At 42.2% G+C, this 16,800-nt stretch overlaps 1 protein-coding gene across 1 annotated transcript in view; it reads right to left on the reverse strand.

The window, feature by feature from the left end:
• Positions 1–16,800, reverse strand: part of LOC122795939 (chondroitin sulfate proteoglycan 4-like) — a 923,439-nt gene that overhangs the window by 286,860 nt on the left and 619,779 nt on the right. Inside the window, exon 8 of the mRNA XM_044064421.1 lies at positions 949–1,121. Within this exon, the coding sequence (XP_043920356.1) occupies positions 949–1,121 (173 nt within the window). The remainder of the gene's footprint in view (positions 1–948; positions 1,122–16,800) is intronic.

The following is a 16,800-nucleotide window of genomic DNA, read 5'->3' on the forward strand; positions in this document are numbered from 1 at the left end:
TCAATTTGACGACAGATACTTACTTGCACTACAATCAAGAAACTAAACACGAATAACTGTGGATGGTTAAATGTAATAAAAATGCTACACTTCTACAGAGAGGATCATAGTCACTTCGACTTGAAAGTGAAACTCTAGAGGTCACTGTGAGTCTATACCTGGGTTCAAGAATAGTTCTGGGTTACCACAGTTGCTTCAGCTATTCTGTTCACCTTGTAAAATGGAGGAAATGAGATACTCAATAAAGGTGTTTTAGAAAGAACTAGTGCAGCTTCTGCTCTTTCACTCATTAGATCCTTAACTAGCCACCTTGTCTCAGACCATAACCTCTTACAGGAGGCATAGAGAATAACTCTGAATGTACTAAGACAACTGAGCAAGATCATAATGTGAATAGAATCCCACCATACATTACATTATATTTTGCCTTTTACAAATGACACATACACCAAGAGTTAAGATTAAGCACTGGGCTACCTTAGCTGTTGTGTGTGTACCTTAAACAGGTTCACAGAACACAGAAGTCATTTTGTCACTAGATTAAACAGATGTCAAATACAGTTTTGTCTGGTGTGCCATTTTCTTAAATATGACCACTTAGGGACTGGATTCCCATGGATATGTAGGTCCTACTGTGACTGCAGCTCTTGCAGCCCCACAATCTCTGTCCAAACGAAAAGCAAATAAACTAAGACATTTCATATGAGATGATGGCTGTGGCTAGTTATGCTCATCACCAAAATTGTACTAAATATGGTTTTAACTCATTTGGGTAGGGGCCGTAATAGTAGCCAAGACAACTGCTATGCAAAACTGCACATAAAACAATTAATTGAACTTTGTTTCCACTAACAGCTATCAAAGAGCTGGAACTTAATTTAACAGCACTGGAAGTTATGAAGTGCTCATTATTTGAGTGACTTATTCAACAACAAAAACAACACTCACAGAGTCCTGCGTGAAGCTAGACACGTCTTCTACTGTACCATCTGGTGCAGACTTCACCAGCCTTCCCAGTTTAGGCTGACTGACGATGTTAAATGTTAAAGTCCTGTTTCCTGTGGTCTTCACATCATTGGTTATGGCTTTTAAGTCACCAGATGAGATCTGCTTTGTACTTCCTGTAACATCCATAAACATAAAAGTCAATAAAACCTCTTTCACCTTTCTGAGTCTATCAGTATGATGGAAATAATACATCTCTTTATATATTTTAAGCTTGCACACAAGTACTTAAGCAATTTCACTCCCGTCAATTAAAACTCATAAGGCTTAATTGCAATGTTTGGTTTGTCCATGCGCTTGCACTGTATTATCAGCACTTAATATCAAATGTGGTTTGGATACTCCAATCCTGAATTTACCCCCTTGTGTGGAACAACGTTCAACATTTGTTGTGACAATCAGTTCCAAGATGACATGAGAGTTCAATATTAACATTTTATACTTTTTGCATAGCCCAATGCAGAACTTCACTCGAATTCTACATACACTCATTTAAGACACAAAACAACTTTTTAATTAATTTTTTAATTTTTATTTGAATGTGTACAGGAAAATATCAGTCTCAGAACAACTGTGAGATTCAATATAACAGTGAAAAGTAAGAAATACAATTTTGGATTACATCAGAAATTACTACAGATCAAAGGTTACGTCATCATCCCCTTCCAGATCTACTTGTATGTACACCAACATGTTTTGAGGCTCATGTTTCCAAGATAAAATTACCTTCAACCATGCTGAAATTCTATGCCACATTACCTGCATTTTGGTAATCCATAGCCCATATGTCCATAAGCAAGTATTAGGATAGCTGCAACTGAGGACCATTTTAAGCCTAGCAACTTTCCCTCAAAGGTGGAAATTAAACCTTGTACCTTGTGTCTGTAAGGTAAACACATTATGCCAACTCCCAACTCAGATATTGGGTTTGTCCAGGATTTGACCCCAATACCTCTCCCATCCAATGTGAGAATCATACCCCTTGATCAACAAGCCACTCCAAAATGACATTCTTTCACTATGTTAGATGCTGCGTCACTAGAAACCTGTGTTTCACCTTTATGTGGAAAATCACAGTAATAATCTTCTTAGAAAATACGTCAGCTTTTCTAAACTTTGCAAGGAAAAAATGAATTGCACTCAAGAACTCTCCAACACAAAATGTGGACAATTCAAAAGCACTGTAACAGTGTCCTTAAACTGCAATAGTAACAACGTTGACCACTCTCCAACACAAAATGCGGACAATTCAAATGCACTGTAACAGTGTCCTTAACAAACTGCATAAGCAGCAACATTGACCACTCTCCAACACAAAATGCGGACAATTCAAATGCACTGTAACAGTGTCCTTAGCAGCAACGCTGACCACTCTCCAACACAAAATGCGGAAATTCAAATGCACTGTAACAGTGTCCTTAAACTGCATAAGCAGCAACGCTGACCACTCTCCAACACAAAATGCGGACAATTCAAATGCACTGTAACCGTGTCCTTAAACTGCATAAGCAGCAACGGTGATCACTCTCCAACACAAAATGTAGACAATTCAAATGCACTGTATCCGTGTCCTTAACAAACTGCATAAGCAGCAACACTGACCACTCTCCAACACAAAATGCGGAAAATTCAAATGCACTGTAACAGTGTCCTTAAAAAAATGCATAAGCAGAAACTCTGGCCATTCTCCAACATCAAATGCACTGTAACAGTGTCCTTAACAAACTGCAAAAGCAGCAACGTTGACCACTCTCCAACACAAAATGCGGACAATTCAAATACATTGTAACAGTGTCCTTAACAAACTGCATAAGCAGCAATGCTGACCACTCTACAACACAAAATACGGACAATTCAAATGCAATGCAACAGTGTCCTTAAACTGCATAAGCAGCAACACTGACCACTCTCCAACACAAAATGCGGACAATTCAAATGGACTGTAACCGTGTCCTTAACAAACTGCATAAGCAGCAACGCTGACCACTCTCCAACACAAAATGTGGACAATTCAAATGCACTGTAACAGTGTCCTTAAACTGCATAAGCAGCAACGTTGACCATGCTCCAACACAAAATGCGGACAATTCAAATGCATTGTAACTGTGTCCTTAAACTGCATAAGCAGCAACGTTGACCATTCTCCAACACAAAATGTGGATAATTCAAATGCACTGTAATCGTGTCCTCAACAAACTGCATAAGCAGCAACGCTGACCACTCTCCAACACAAAATGCGGACAATTCAAATGCACTGTAACAATGTCCTTAACAAGCTGCATAAGCAGCAACGCTGACCACTCTCCAACACAAAAATGCAGAGAATTCAAATGCACTGTAACCATGTCCTTAACAAACTGCATAAGCAGCAACGCTGACCACTCTCCAACACAAAATGCGGACAATTCAAATGCACTGTAACCATGTCCTTAAACTGCATAAGCAGCAATGTTGACCACTCCCCAACACAAAATGCAAACAATTCAAATGCACTGTAACAGTGTCCTTAACAAACTGCATAAGCAGCAATGCTGACCACTCTCCAACACAAAATGCGGACAATTCAAATGTACTGTAACAGTGTCCTTAAAAGTGCAGTTTTGTACCTACCATAAATATAGATGTTCGAGTGCTAATACAGCTGCAGTCATAACAGATAGGTTATCCTGCCGTCAGGCGGGTCCTCGGTCGGCCGAATTCCAAAGTCTAGGTCCGGCGTCGGTTGTTGTCGCTTCTTCCCTGACGTCAGTGTGGCAGGGGTATAAAAGAACCAGCTGACGCCATCTTCTTCAGTTTTTCTTGCCCCAGATGTCAGGTGCCCCCAGAAGGAAGGCAAAACATAAACTTATGTAATAATGCAATGTAAAATAATCAAAAAACAGTAGTTTGCAAGCAAATACACCATAAAAGAATACCCCAATCAGGTTGTATGAGGAGGTGTTTGTCATAAGGCCTGTCCCAAGAGGGGATGGAGGGAGGGAAACCTGCACTGCAGCTGTATTAGCACTCGAACATCTACATTTATGGTAGGTACAAAACTGTACTATGTTCATCGTGCATACAGCTGCAGTCATAACAGATGGGTAGAATCCCAAAGCTAAAAAGGGGTGGCAGGCACTAAGTGGAACTAGGAGGAGCAAGGATGCCCTGCAAGACTGCAGTGGCAAAGCCCGCTCTAGATTTAGAGTAAAGTGGAAGGTGATAGTGCTTGGAGAAAGCGTGCACAGAACTCCAAGTGGCTGCTTCCAAAATGTCCTTGGTAGGAACCCCCCCTGAGGAAAGCTGCAGAGGTAGCTGTGGCCCTTGTGGAGTGAGATCTGATGCTTGTAAGCACAGTTTTTCCATGAAATGGGTAACAAAAGCGTATGCAGTGGGCTATCCATTTTGAGATTGTCTGTTTGGAGATAGCCTTTCCTTGAGCACCTGTAGCATAGGACACAAAGAGTTGCTTGGATTTTCTGAATGGCTTTGTCCTGTCCAAATAATAATGAAGTTGTCTGTGAATGTCCAAGGAATGCAGTAGTCTTTCCCCTTTGTTTTGTGGGTTAGGATAAAAGGTAGGTAAGTGGATAGTCTGATTCAAGGCTACACTGGATGCTACCTTTGGTATAAAGGAAGGGTTGGTTCGTAAGGAAACTCTGTTCTGATGGAAAATGATGAAAGGTTGCACAGCCATGAGGGCCTGTAGTTCCAAAACCCTGCATGCTGAGGTGATAGCCTGAAGGAAGGCTGTTTTCCATGACAAATATTGTAGTTCTGTTGACGCAGCTGGCTCAAATGGAGGCAGGGTCAGTTTTTCTAAAATGAAGTTGAGGTCCCAAGCAGGTACTGGTGGTTTCCTTGGGGGTTTTATATTCTTAGTCCCTCTGAGGAACTGTCTTAAGAGAGGATGAGAGAATAAAGGAGGATCAGTGTTGTATTGTGCAGAAATGGCTGAAGCATGGATCTTGATGGAGGAGAAGGAAAGTCCACTGTTTAACATCTCAGCTAGGTACTGTAATATTTGAGGTAAATTTAGTTCCCAAGGATTCTGGCCCTTTTTCTGATTCCAGGCACAAAACCGTTTCCATTTGGCAGAGTAGGCTTTTCTAGCAGAAGGTGCTCTGGCCTCCAAGTTGACATCCTGCACCTCCTTGGAGAGGAGGGTTTGTTGGGAAATCAAGGAATCCTCCATGCGGCTAGATTGAGGGTTTTCAGCTGACTGTGAAGAGTTTTGAAGTTGTGCTGGGACAACAGAAGAGGCACTAGAGGCAGGATCCATGGTGGGGAATGTGTCAGGCTCTTCAGGAGTGGATACCAGTGTTGTCTTGGCCAGTTTGGCGCAATGAGAATCATGTTTGGCCTCTCTGCTCTGGCTTTTAATAGAACTTTGGGCAGCAGAGGAAGAGGTGGAAAGGCATAGACCGTCAATGTTGTCCAACTGAAAAAAAGTGCGTCCACTTTCCAGGCCTGTGGATGATAGGTCCTTGAGCAAAATTTTTTCAGTTGGTAATTTCTGTGGGTAGGAAAGAGATCTATGTCTGGCTGTCCCCATGCCTGAATTATCTTTGCGAAAACTTGAGGATGCAACTTCCATTCGTGTGGATCTGTCATATTTCTGCTTAGGTTGTCTGCCAGTGTGTTTTCCTTCCGTGGCAGGAATTGTGCTTGAAGTTGGATTTGCAATTCCAGAGCCGTGTTCCAAAGGGACATGGCTAGTCTGCACAGGGGGTATGAATGAGTTCCTCCCTGTTTGTTTATGTACCACATCACTGTGGTGTTGTCTGTCCTTATCAATAGCTGGCCTGGATGCAGTAGGTCTTTGAAGGCCATAATAGCATTTTGTACTGCTAGCATTTCCTTTTGATTGATGTGTAGGTGCTTCTCTTTTTGGGACCATTTGCCCTGAATGCAGTGATCTGTCATGTGCACCCCCCAGGCGTGTCCGAGGCATCTGTTGTGATGATTTGATTTGCTTGAGGCATGCAGAAGGGGAGACCTATGTCTCTTTGGCATGCTTGAGCCCACCACAGAAATTCCTTTTGAAGACATAGAATGAGTGATATAATTGTTTCTAAACTGTGGCTGTGTTGAGACCATAAGTTTTTTAGGTACCATTGAAGTTTCCTCATATGCAGCTTTGCACATGGGATCAGCAGGATGCAAGATGCCATGAATCCCAGAGCCTGCAGGACTTTCCTTGCAGTCAGCCTGGTGAAGGTTGCCATTTTGCTGAAGTATTGAGATAGTTGCCCTTGCTTCTCTGGCGTGAGGTAGGCCATCTGGGTGTTTGTATTCAAGCTGGCACCCAGGAAAATTATTGTTTGAGAGGGTATTAGTTTTGATTTCTTTTTGTTGACTGTGTATCCCAGAAAGTTCAACAATTTTATTACAAACGCCAGGTGTTTCAGAAGTATGTGCTTGCTGTCTGCTTGGATCAGGCAGTCGTCCAGATATGGGTATATTTGTATCCCTTGAAGTCTGCAGAAGGCAATTACTGATGCCAGGCATTTCGTAAACACTCTGGGCGCAGTAGATAAGCCAAAAGGCAATGCAGATAATTGATAATGGGTTTAACCTGCAAGAAATCTGAGGTATCTTCTGCAATCTTGTCTGATAGGGACATGCAGGTATGCCTCCTTGAGGTCCAATGTTACCAGCCAAGACTCCTTGCCCAGCATGGGAAGAAGCTGCTGTAATGTGAGCATCTTGAATTTTGGTACGAGTAAATATGTGTTTAGGATGGATAGGTCCAAAATAGGTCTCCAATCTTTGTCCTTCCTTGGAACCAGGAATAGTCTGGAATAGAAACCTTGACCCTGTTCTTTTGCAGGTACCTCTTGAATAGCTTTCATGTCCATGAGAGCTAAATTTGTTTTTGTGCCTCTGCCCTTTGATTTTGTGGCAGGTTTGGCATGCCTCTCATTTTTGGAAGGGTGTGAAAGTGAAATCTGTAGCCTTTGTCTATAATGTCCAGGATCCATTTGTCTTTTGTGACAATATGCCAATTTTTTGAAAATAATGCCAGTTTTCCGCCTAAAGGTGCTGACATTAAAGCTTTGCTTGGCATGCAAAGGGGAAAGTCATTGTGTCTGCTTTCTGAATGACTGTGATCTATCTTCTCCACCTCTTGGTGTAGGTGCTTGCCATTGTCTGGCTCTAAATGATCCTTGAGATTGTCCTCTACCCCTCAGGCGCCTGTATCTGCCTCTTTGAGGACTGTCCATGGCTGGAAAGGACCAATTATTTGAAGGCTAGTTTCTGCTGAAACGTGGAGGTTGTACCTGTAGGAAATCTTTCACTGTTTGCATTGATCTTGCCTTTTCCTCCATTTTCTTTAGTACCTCCTCAGCTTTAACACCAAACAATACATCTTTTTGAAGAGGTGCATCTAGTAATTTAGCTTTGACATGATCTGGTAAAGTTTGCTCTTTGAGCCAAGCATGTCTACGTATGACAGACCCTGTAACAGCAGCTCTACATGAGGCCTCTAAAGCATCAAAACCACACTGCAAGGTAAGTTTACCCACTTGCTCTGCACTATGCAACAAATCCTGCAACTCCTTTAAATCTGGTTGCTCAGGTTCTTTAACATATGGAACTGACAGTTTAATGCCCTCATGGTTAAAGTGGCCGAGGTGTACATCTTTTTCCCCCACCATTCTAAAGCTCTGGAATCTCTCTCTGAAGGCAATGGGTTTTTGGCAGTAGAGGCCTTAATTCCCTTGGGACCCTGTGAAATAGTTTCTGGGTGAGCAGCATGGCTTTGATATAGGAATTGGTGAGAATCAGGAACCCGGTAATACCTGTCAGGTTTAACAGGAGCTGGAGGAATCTGGGTTGAGGCTGGCTTCTGTGTACACATCATCTAATATATCCAAGACAGGAGGGATAGCCAGAGGCCTGTGCTGGGGAAGCAAGAGAAAATCCCTGAGCCTTTTCTTGGAATCTGAGTAATCTTGGCCTTCCCAGTGAAAGTGTTCCCTCAATGTATGTAAGGTTTCCCCAAAGGAGTAGTCCTCAGGGGGGAGACCGAGGGAATAGACTCCTCTGCATCAGAGTCCTCGAATGGAGAATAGGCATAATCCTGGTCCTCAGAATGTTCAGAGGTAATAGAGGCTTGATCTGAGGAAGGGTAGTCTTCCTCCAATCTGGGCCTTTTGTCCGAGGGGGGCTGAGAACCCCTGATAAGAGTAATCAAATCCTCAGCCATTTTGAGCATCTGTTTTTTAGGCATGGGGCCTTGAGAGGGGCTCTGTGGACCTTGTCTTTTAGTTTTCATGGCTGCTTTAGATTTTGTGAAAGCCTTAATGGAAAAGGAGGAAGGCCTGAAGACACCTTGAGAGGTGGCAGGCCTGCCTAAACTCTGAGTTTCCCCGCCAAGAGTGGCGTCGGTATCTGTAGTTGGAATGGGGGCCGAGGAGCCTCCGACCTCGGGCACAGAAGACACCGCTAAAGAAGCGTCATCAGTACTCAGGGGCTGCGTAGGCGCCTCACTGAGAACTGGAGCACCGGTAGTCGGCTTTAGCGTGGTGTCGGTAGAACTCGCGGACCTTGTATGTCGGTCCTTATCTTTGCGTCTTTTACTCAAAACTGGAGTCGGAGTATCCGATGACATAATGTAATTAAATTTTTTACCAAAATAGTGTTGGGCCAACTCCGCCCGATGCTTAATAGTGTGTTTGTTGAATCTAGCACAAAAACGGCACGCCGAGACATCGTGATCTGGGCCTAAGCAAGGAATACAGAAAGAATGGAAATCCTTATGCGGTATTTGCGTCCCACAAGAAATGCAATTATTAACTTTGTCTGACATCGGTCTGAGGCAAGAAAAGTTTCCCCAACGGGGTACTTAGCTTTCAAGAAGACTTCGGCTGAAATATTTTCGTAAATCTCAGGAGCTGGCTGACCGGCACTTGCGAACTGCTTCTGCATCGGGCACCGCGCGGCAAGAAAGACTGGAGAAGATGGCATTGGCTGGTTCTTTTATACCCCTGCCGAACAGACGTCAGGGAAGAAGCGACGACAACCGACGCCAGACCTAAACTTTGGAATTCGGCCGACCGAGGACCCACCTGACGGCAGGATAACCCATCTGTTATGACTGCAGCTGTATGCACGATGAACATCTGCATAAGCAGCAACATTGACCCCTCTCCAACACAAAATGCGGACCATTCAAATGCACTGTAACAGTGTCCTTAACAAACTTTATAAGCAGCAATGTTGACCACTATCCAACACAAAATGCGGACAATTCAAATGCACTGTAACAGTGTCCTTAAACTGCAAAAGCAGCAATGCTGACCACTCTCCAACACAAAATGCGGACAATTCATATGCACTGTAACAGTGTCCTTAAACTGCATAAGCAGCAACGTTGACCACTCTCCAACACAAAATGCAGACAATTCAAATGCACTGTAACAGTGTCCTTAACAAACTGCATAAGCAGCAACGCTGACCACTCTCCAACACAAAATGCGGACAATTCAAATGCACTGTAACAGTGTCCTTAACAAACTGCATAAGCAGCAATGCTGACCACTCTCAACACAAAATGTGGACAATTCATATGCACTGTAACCATGTCCTTAACAAACTGCATAAGCAGCAACGCTGACCACTCTCCAACACAAAATGCGGACAATTCAAATGCACTGTAACAGTGTCCTTAACAAACTGCATAAGCAGCAACGTTGACCACTCTCCAACACAAAATGCGGACAATTTAAATGCACTGTAACAGTGTTCTTAACAAACTGCATAAGCAGCAACGCTGGCCACTCTCCAACACCAAATGCGGACAATTCAAATGCACTGTAACAGTGTCCTTAACAAACTGCACAAGCAGCAACGCTGACCATACTCTACTACTGCTCATTCAAACAAACTCTTAGCTAACAAACACCTGACCTTGGACCACCACATATCACACTGCAGCTGTCAGCAGGCAGTTCCTGAATTAAACTCCTGTTACTTTTCCTGTATCCATAAAACTGGAATACCAACTTGTATGTCGAGTTTAAAATGGAAAATGATAAACTTATATTTCCCATTATGTTTTCATCCAGTAAGTCATTCTGTTTAACAAAAGATGTTCACTAGACAACACACACTGTTAAAACTTTCACATTTTTTATTGCCTACCTCCTAAGCAAGGGCATTAGTCACAATAAGCAAAATCAGCCTTGTCTGAACTATTTGCACTCATTCTGAATTCATGGTGATTGAAAAGTGTTCAGTTTTACTTGTTTTAACCAGTTTCTACCAAGGCATTCTGGTTCAGTTGTACAACTGGCACACTACTGCAATTACAATAATCTGGATAACCACAACAAATAAATATGACATCAGATTGCGCTCTGTACCTTAAGCCACACCTCCAACATTCCCCAGTGACAGCTGCAAGGGAATATCTGGCCTGCTCAGCTTGTTTCATCTACAATAACAACAAATTCATGTTTCTGCTCCCTATACCTACATCTCAAGCTGAAAGTGTGATAGAAATGGTAAAAATAACAGGTTCAAGACAACAAATGAAAATCAAATATCATCTTCAAGAGTAATTTGACTTTTTTGTCAGATGTCTCTTATAGGTTCATAGGTGCTTACTAGCTAACCACCACAAGGGCCTTTTTAAGCCTAGCCATGCATCCCAGATCTCTGACAAGCTTTGGTGCCCTTGATAAGTGTAAGCACAGGCCTGGGAGATGAAACATTTACAGGCTACCTGTGGCCATTAGAGACATAGGGATGAATTTCTTGTTCCCCATCCAACTGTCCAAGTTACACTTGAATTGGGTTAGGGAGGAACTCTGCTTCATGTGGATGGGATGACTGTTCCTGAGATGGGGTAGTCTCTGGGAAACATACCTGTATCTCTAGCATGTCTTATTTATATCACAGGCTAGGTTTAAGTTTTTAGAATGGGTAATTCTGGTGTTGCTTGTTTTGCTGATATGCAGGAGGTCCATCAGAGTGGGGTCTGACAATGCCCTGTATGCCAGGCACAGATCTTCCCTCAACAGCCTATAGGAGACAGAATACAGGGATAAAGGGCCTCGAGGTGGTCTGCATATGACATTTTACTTACTCTTTTACGTATTCTTTTAGTGAGAAACCTCTGTGGACGTTCCATTTATTGGATATGCCTGGTTAGGCTCACTCCAAAGGGGGGCACTGTACTCAATAGGTCTGATGAATGCTGAATATAGTGGAACAATGACTTCCTTGGACCTAGATGCCATACCTTTGGTTATAAGTTACACAACATAGACTGATTCCTCACTACTGTAGACACGCAATGGTCAAAGGCTAGATTACTGTCTGTGTGTGTCCCCAAGTCCCTGACTACTGGGTCATTTCTGAGGGGTGTTTTGTCAATATGATAGTTACCAGGAGTGGAAGACTTCCCGAAGGATACTATTATGCATTTCTTGGCATTTAGTTTTAGTCCATGGCTCTGACACCAGTTGTATGTTTGAGTTAGCCCTTTCTGGAGAACATCTGTGTCGGTGTGGGATTCAATGACAGCTCTTAATTTGCAACCAACTGCAAATTTAGTCAGAGACCACTGACATTGGCCTTGACTTCAGAGAAGTAAATGCCAAAACAGAGTGGCCCAAGGACTGATCCCTGAGGGACTCCACTTGTGACTGGCCTCTTTGTAGAAGTGGACTCCCCAGATTTAACTTCCTGGGTCCTGTCTGTGAGCCAGTTGGCTATCCACCAGGTGACATAGTTTATACCTAACCTCTTGAGTTTGTCAGCAATGCCTAAGTGGGGTATTGTGTCAAACACCATGGCCAGTCAGGGTAGGCACTGTGAACTCCACTCTACCCTCATCCATTGTTTTGGTGACCTTCTCAAAGTCCACCAGGTTGAGTAAACATGACCTGGACCTGATAAAACCAAGCTGGGTTAGGTCCAGTGTCTGGAGATTTATTATATCATTACTGATCATTTCCATGATAATTCTTTCCACGGTTTTGCAAAAAAGACTAGTGAGACTTATGGGTCTGTAGTTTCCAGGGTCTGTAGATGGCCTGCCTTTGTGCAGAGGGTGACTGTTGCTGTTCTCAATTCATGAGGCATGAAGCCTGTTTGGAGGCTATAATTAAATAGCAATTCCAGACAGCCTGATAGGTCATGTTTCATGCTATTTAAAAGGCATCCTGGGATACTGTCTGGGCCCACTGAAGCAGTGTTCTTGGCCTTAGGGACAGCATTATGGACCTGTTCTCTAATGATAGCAGGGGGAGTTATACTTAATGTTATTTCCTGAGGGAAGGTTAAGGGGGGCAGAGGGATAAAGGTGGAGCTGAATTTGTTGGCCAGCAGGTTTGCTATATCTTCTGTCTCAGTATAGGTGGCTCCATTTACAATGAGCTCTGCACACAATTGTGTATTATCTTACAAGTTGTGGACATAACCAAAGAATGCCTTGTGATTGTCCTTGGCCTGGAAGGTCAAATCTACCTCAAATTTGGTTTTAGTAGACTTTATATGTCCTCTGCATTGTTTGTTTAGTTTGATGAGAGTGCTTTAACCCCAGTGGGTGCTGCACCTCATAATTCTTGCTATTATTTTCTTCCTTCTGTTATACGGCCTACTGATTTTGTGATTCCACCAAGTTGGCTTGTTTTCTGAGTTAGTTGTGTACTTCTTCCTGATGAGTACAGCTGCCCCTATGCAGCTATTAACATGCTTGCATAAGGTTTCTGTGAAGAGTTCCACATGGGCAGCAGTGTTCTCAGGGTTAATACAGGTGCTTCAAATGTTGTCAAGTTATCACTTAATAGAAGGAAGGTAGTCTTAGAGTAGTTCCCTCAACATTCCAGGGTTAGCTGGAAGGCCAGGTTTTATTTTTACATCAAAGAAGACCATTTTGTGGTCTGACCTTACCAGAGAAGACATTACACTAGGGATGTGCAGTACTCTTCCATATTAGTGAGGACTAGATCCAGCGTGGTTGCACCCCTGGTTGGTATACTGACAATCTGGTCCTGGTATTTTGTGTTTACAAAATCCAGGAATCTATGTGCCTGTACATTTGGTGTCTTACAGGATTCCCAGTTAATAGTGGAGTAATTAAAGTCGCCCATGAATATGGTAGTGGATTGTATGGTGAGCATTTCCAATAAGTTTAAATACATGATATGGGTTTCCTGTGTCATACAGGGGGACCTATAGCTTTCAAGGAAATGGTATTGGATTTCCTGGGTCATACAGGGGGACCTATAGCTTTCAAGGAAGTGGTATTGGATTTTGCCTATGGTCATTTTAGAGTAGCTTGAGTGCATTGTCCTGTTTGACCAGCCTTGAGGTATATTTACTTTTGATGTAAATCGAGACAGCACCAGCTGTAGTTCCCGTCTGTGTGGTAGATGGTCTAAATGTGTGGAAGGCATTATAACTTTGCACTGTCGGTGTGCTCTCCACGGCTTTAAATCATGTCTCAGTGACAGCACAGATGTCAGCATTCTCCAGGGTGAAGAGAGCTTCTAGGGAGTGGTATACTTGGTTTAGACTCCTAGCACTGAGCAGTGGTACCTTTAGATTTTCTTGGTTTTTGATTTGCTGTTTTGGAAGTGCTTTCAGTTTGGCATTGCCTAAAAAAGACACTATGGGGGAAGTCAATGTTTTAGCTAATATTCAAAAGCCTAGAGGGAAGAGGTGTAGACGAGCCCTGGGAAAGCAATGTGGTCTGTTGACCAACTCCTTCCATGCTAACAAATACTGCACCCCCTTAGAATGACACCAAAAACTAAACCAATTTTTAAAGTCATTCACCTTTTGTTCATATAGTGGCATGATCCTTGGAGAAGGTAAAATTCTGCTCAAATGCTAGGCTTATACCAGCCTGGGATACACATTCCGAGAGCTCCATGATGTCTCTCTTCATATAGTCTAGGGATGTACATCTCGGGTCATTTACATCTACATGGGCTATGACTGAGTCATTCTGGTACTTGTGGTCCAATGACCTGAGTGTGTGCATAATGTGGCGGATCCTAGCCCTTGATAAGCAACTGTGACTTTCTCCTTATTCAGCCTGGTGACAGGGACATCAGTTGTCTCATGACAGAGCCTCCAATGACCAGAATGTTGGATTGTGTGGTGGCTTACCTTATGGTTTAGAAGTAGAAGCTTCATGAGATGTGACTATATGTGTTTATGTAGGTATTTTTTTTTTTTGAAAGAGTGTATATGGGACTGCTGGGGGTATTTGTTATGTGTACTTCATCTAGGAGGTCTTTGGGGTTTAGGAAGGTTACATTTAAGTGCCTCAGCATATGTGGGTCTATGTGTCTGCTTTGAACTGTGTGTGATGGGTGCAGCATGTGTACCACTGACAACCGTATTTACATTAGGAGCATTTTTATGTGAAAGCTTTGCCTCCAGTGGCATTGTGATTGCGTAAATGCATCTCTCATATACCATATCAGTTTGTCTGAGAATTAACTGGGTGTCAGTAAACATTAGGCATTTTCTACATTGCCTAAAGATGCCCATATCCACCAAGCTGGTAACGGAGATAGGGGGCAACATAGCTCTCAATCATCCCGAATTAACTGGGTGCACCCGTTTTTAAGCTTATTCAAGCTTACTCCCCTGAGTGCCCAGTTTTGGTGCAAAAACACCCGCGATTTACAGTACAGCATGCTCTGTTCTGGCTGCAGACGTCTCAGCCAATAAGAGTGTTGCTTTATTGCGCACCACTTGTTTGCTTTAAATTTATTTTAATTCATGCAGAGAGAGCGGAAGACGACGTAAGAGGCTGCAGCGTGGACCTGGTATGGTTGGAGGGCTCAATTAAGTCCGCGCAGTCTGCATATAACTCCATCATGGTGACTGTAAGGCTCATATCTCTGGAGACTGGATTTGTCAAAGCTACACTACTATCTGGAGTCGGAGGCAAGTCTTAGCGGAGAATTGAACAGCTGGGACCTGGAATCGTTTGTGCCATGGTCATGGACTCATGGTGGAGGGATTTATTTCTGAAGAGAAGAAGAACTGAGGAGAAGAAATAGTTTGCTGCATTCATCTGTGATCCAGGCTGCCATGGTGGACAAGGTCATTGTTGTGTTTGTGGGTGTGTGGATTGGAATAATTGTTCCCGGGATGTCTGTGGTTGTGAGGTTTTTATTATATTTTCAGTTCAACAATAACAGGTAAGTAAGCTGCTCTAAAAAACACAGTTATACTGAATCTGGAGGTTGAGAGGAATGGTTCCATGTTAATGTTAACCGTTGCTCTGAGACTACTGTAATATAATGTAACAAAGCCTGCATCTGTTTCATGCTGATGGCAGCTGAGGTTTTAACACTATGGCATTTTGATTTAGCAAATCCTATGTGTGTTCATGGTGATGGTAACTCAGGCTCTGATTTGTTTATTATGACTGCAATCCATTGGCTAAAGTCCACAAGAACAGTCAATTTTTATACTGGGGGTGGGGGGTGGGGTGGAAATACCAGAAATGAATTGCTTATTTTATTGTTTTACAACATCCTATCAGATGTCCTTCCATTTCATTTCTATTACTTAGCCAATATCCATATTTTCCAACCTCTTGACCTTTAACTTTGTTCCCTACTTTCACATTTGAGTTATATGGTTATTAATGTATCTTGTTATTATATTCTGTCAACTTCAGCTTGTACTGCTTGTAGAAATGACCAGCTTCATCCTCTTGCTATATTCAATACTTTTGTACAAAAAGCCATATGTCAGTCTCATGTGGAAATGTATTAATGTTCTAGAGATTTATAACAGAATATGCAGGCAGAAATTCTACTCTTGACATAGCACATCATCTCTTCTAACAACTGGAGTTTTGGTTATGGCATTATTGAAATGACAAAGATTCTGTTTCTTTCCTTGTGAAAGAGATAAGGTTTTACTTACAATGTGCTGATAAGCTCCATAAGGACATATTCTCGACATGTGCTTCATGCCTCACTCTAAGAAGTCATATACAGAATATTTTAGTGGTTTGTGATGTGATGCTTTGACTAGAACATAAAGAGGAGCCAAAGAAAAGTTATATATTTCACCAGATAATGTAATATTTTGTCACTTTAGATATGGTATGAAAAAATTGCCTGTGCTAAGGGGGCCATGCACTACAGCCCCATTAAATGAACTGAAGTCATCAATAGAAGAATGGCAATTTTAAGCATATTTCATAACCAGTATCTTAGTAATTTGTTGATTTTTTTTAAGAATTCTTAAAATGGGACTAACATATGGGCCTTTAGACAAAGGTACCAAATGTAGATGTTCTCTGGCATGTCAAAGTCATAGTCTGGCAAGTTGAATTATGCTTCCAGACCAGTGTTTGCAATATTTCTTATCCTAGACATTAGTTTCTTAGTCTCTCTTGTAGAAGTCAGAGTTTTTTTACACTAAATGTTAATAAATAATACCAGTTCAAAAAGAAAAATGAAATGCTTCTTATCCCAGTGACACCAATCATTGGTTTGGTTAAGTGTGTTGAACTTCTGACTGAGAATTATATTTCAAACAGTAGGAGGTGTATCTAATGTCAAACGCTGCCATTTATAAACCATAAAATATATTTTTACAGGCACATTCCAGTCAGATGAGAATGTTTTGCTGTATAGAGGAATGTATTCATTATTATTAATTAATGCGGTTTACGTTAGACAATTTCTTTACTGTCTGAACTATCAAATGTACTTAGCTGAGCGCATTGTCTAGCTACTCCCCTGCTTTTAAGCTTAATATTTTACAAAGTCCGAAGGGTGACACGGTTCACATGGCCAAGGGGTCTCAGTCCATAGGAAT

The sequence above is a fragment of the Protopterus annectens genome, chromosome 2.part2 (assembly GCF_019279795.1).
Source record: "Protopterus annectens isolate FY-2018-M chromosome 2.part2, PAN1.0, whole genome shotgun sequence".
NCBI lineage: Eukaryota > Metazoa > Chordata > Ceratodontiformes > Protopteridae > Protopterus > Protopterus annectens.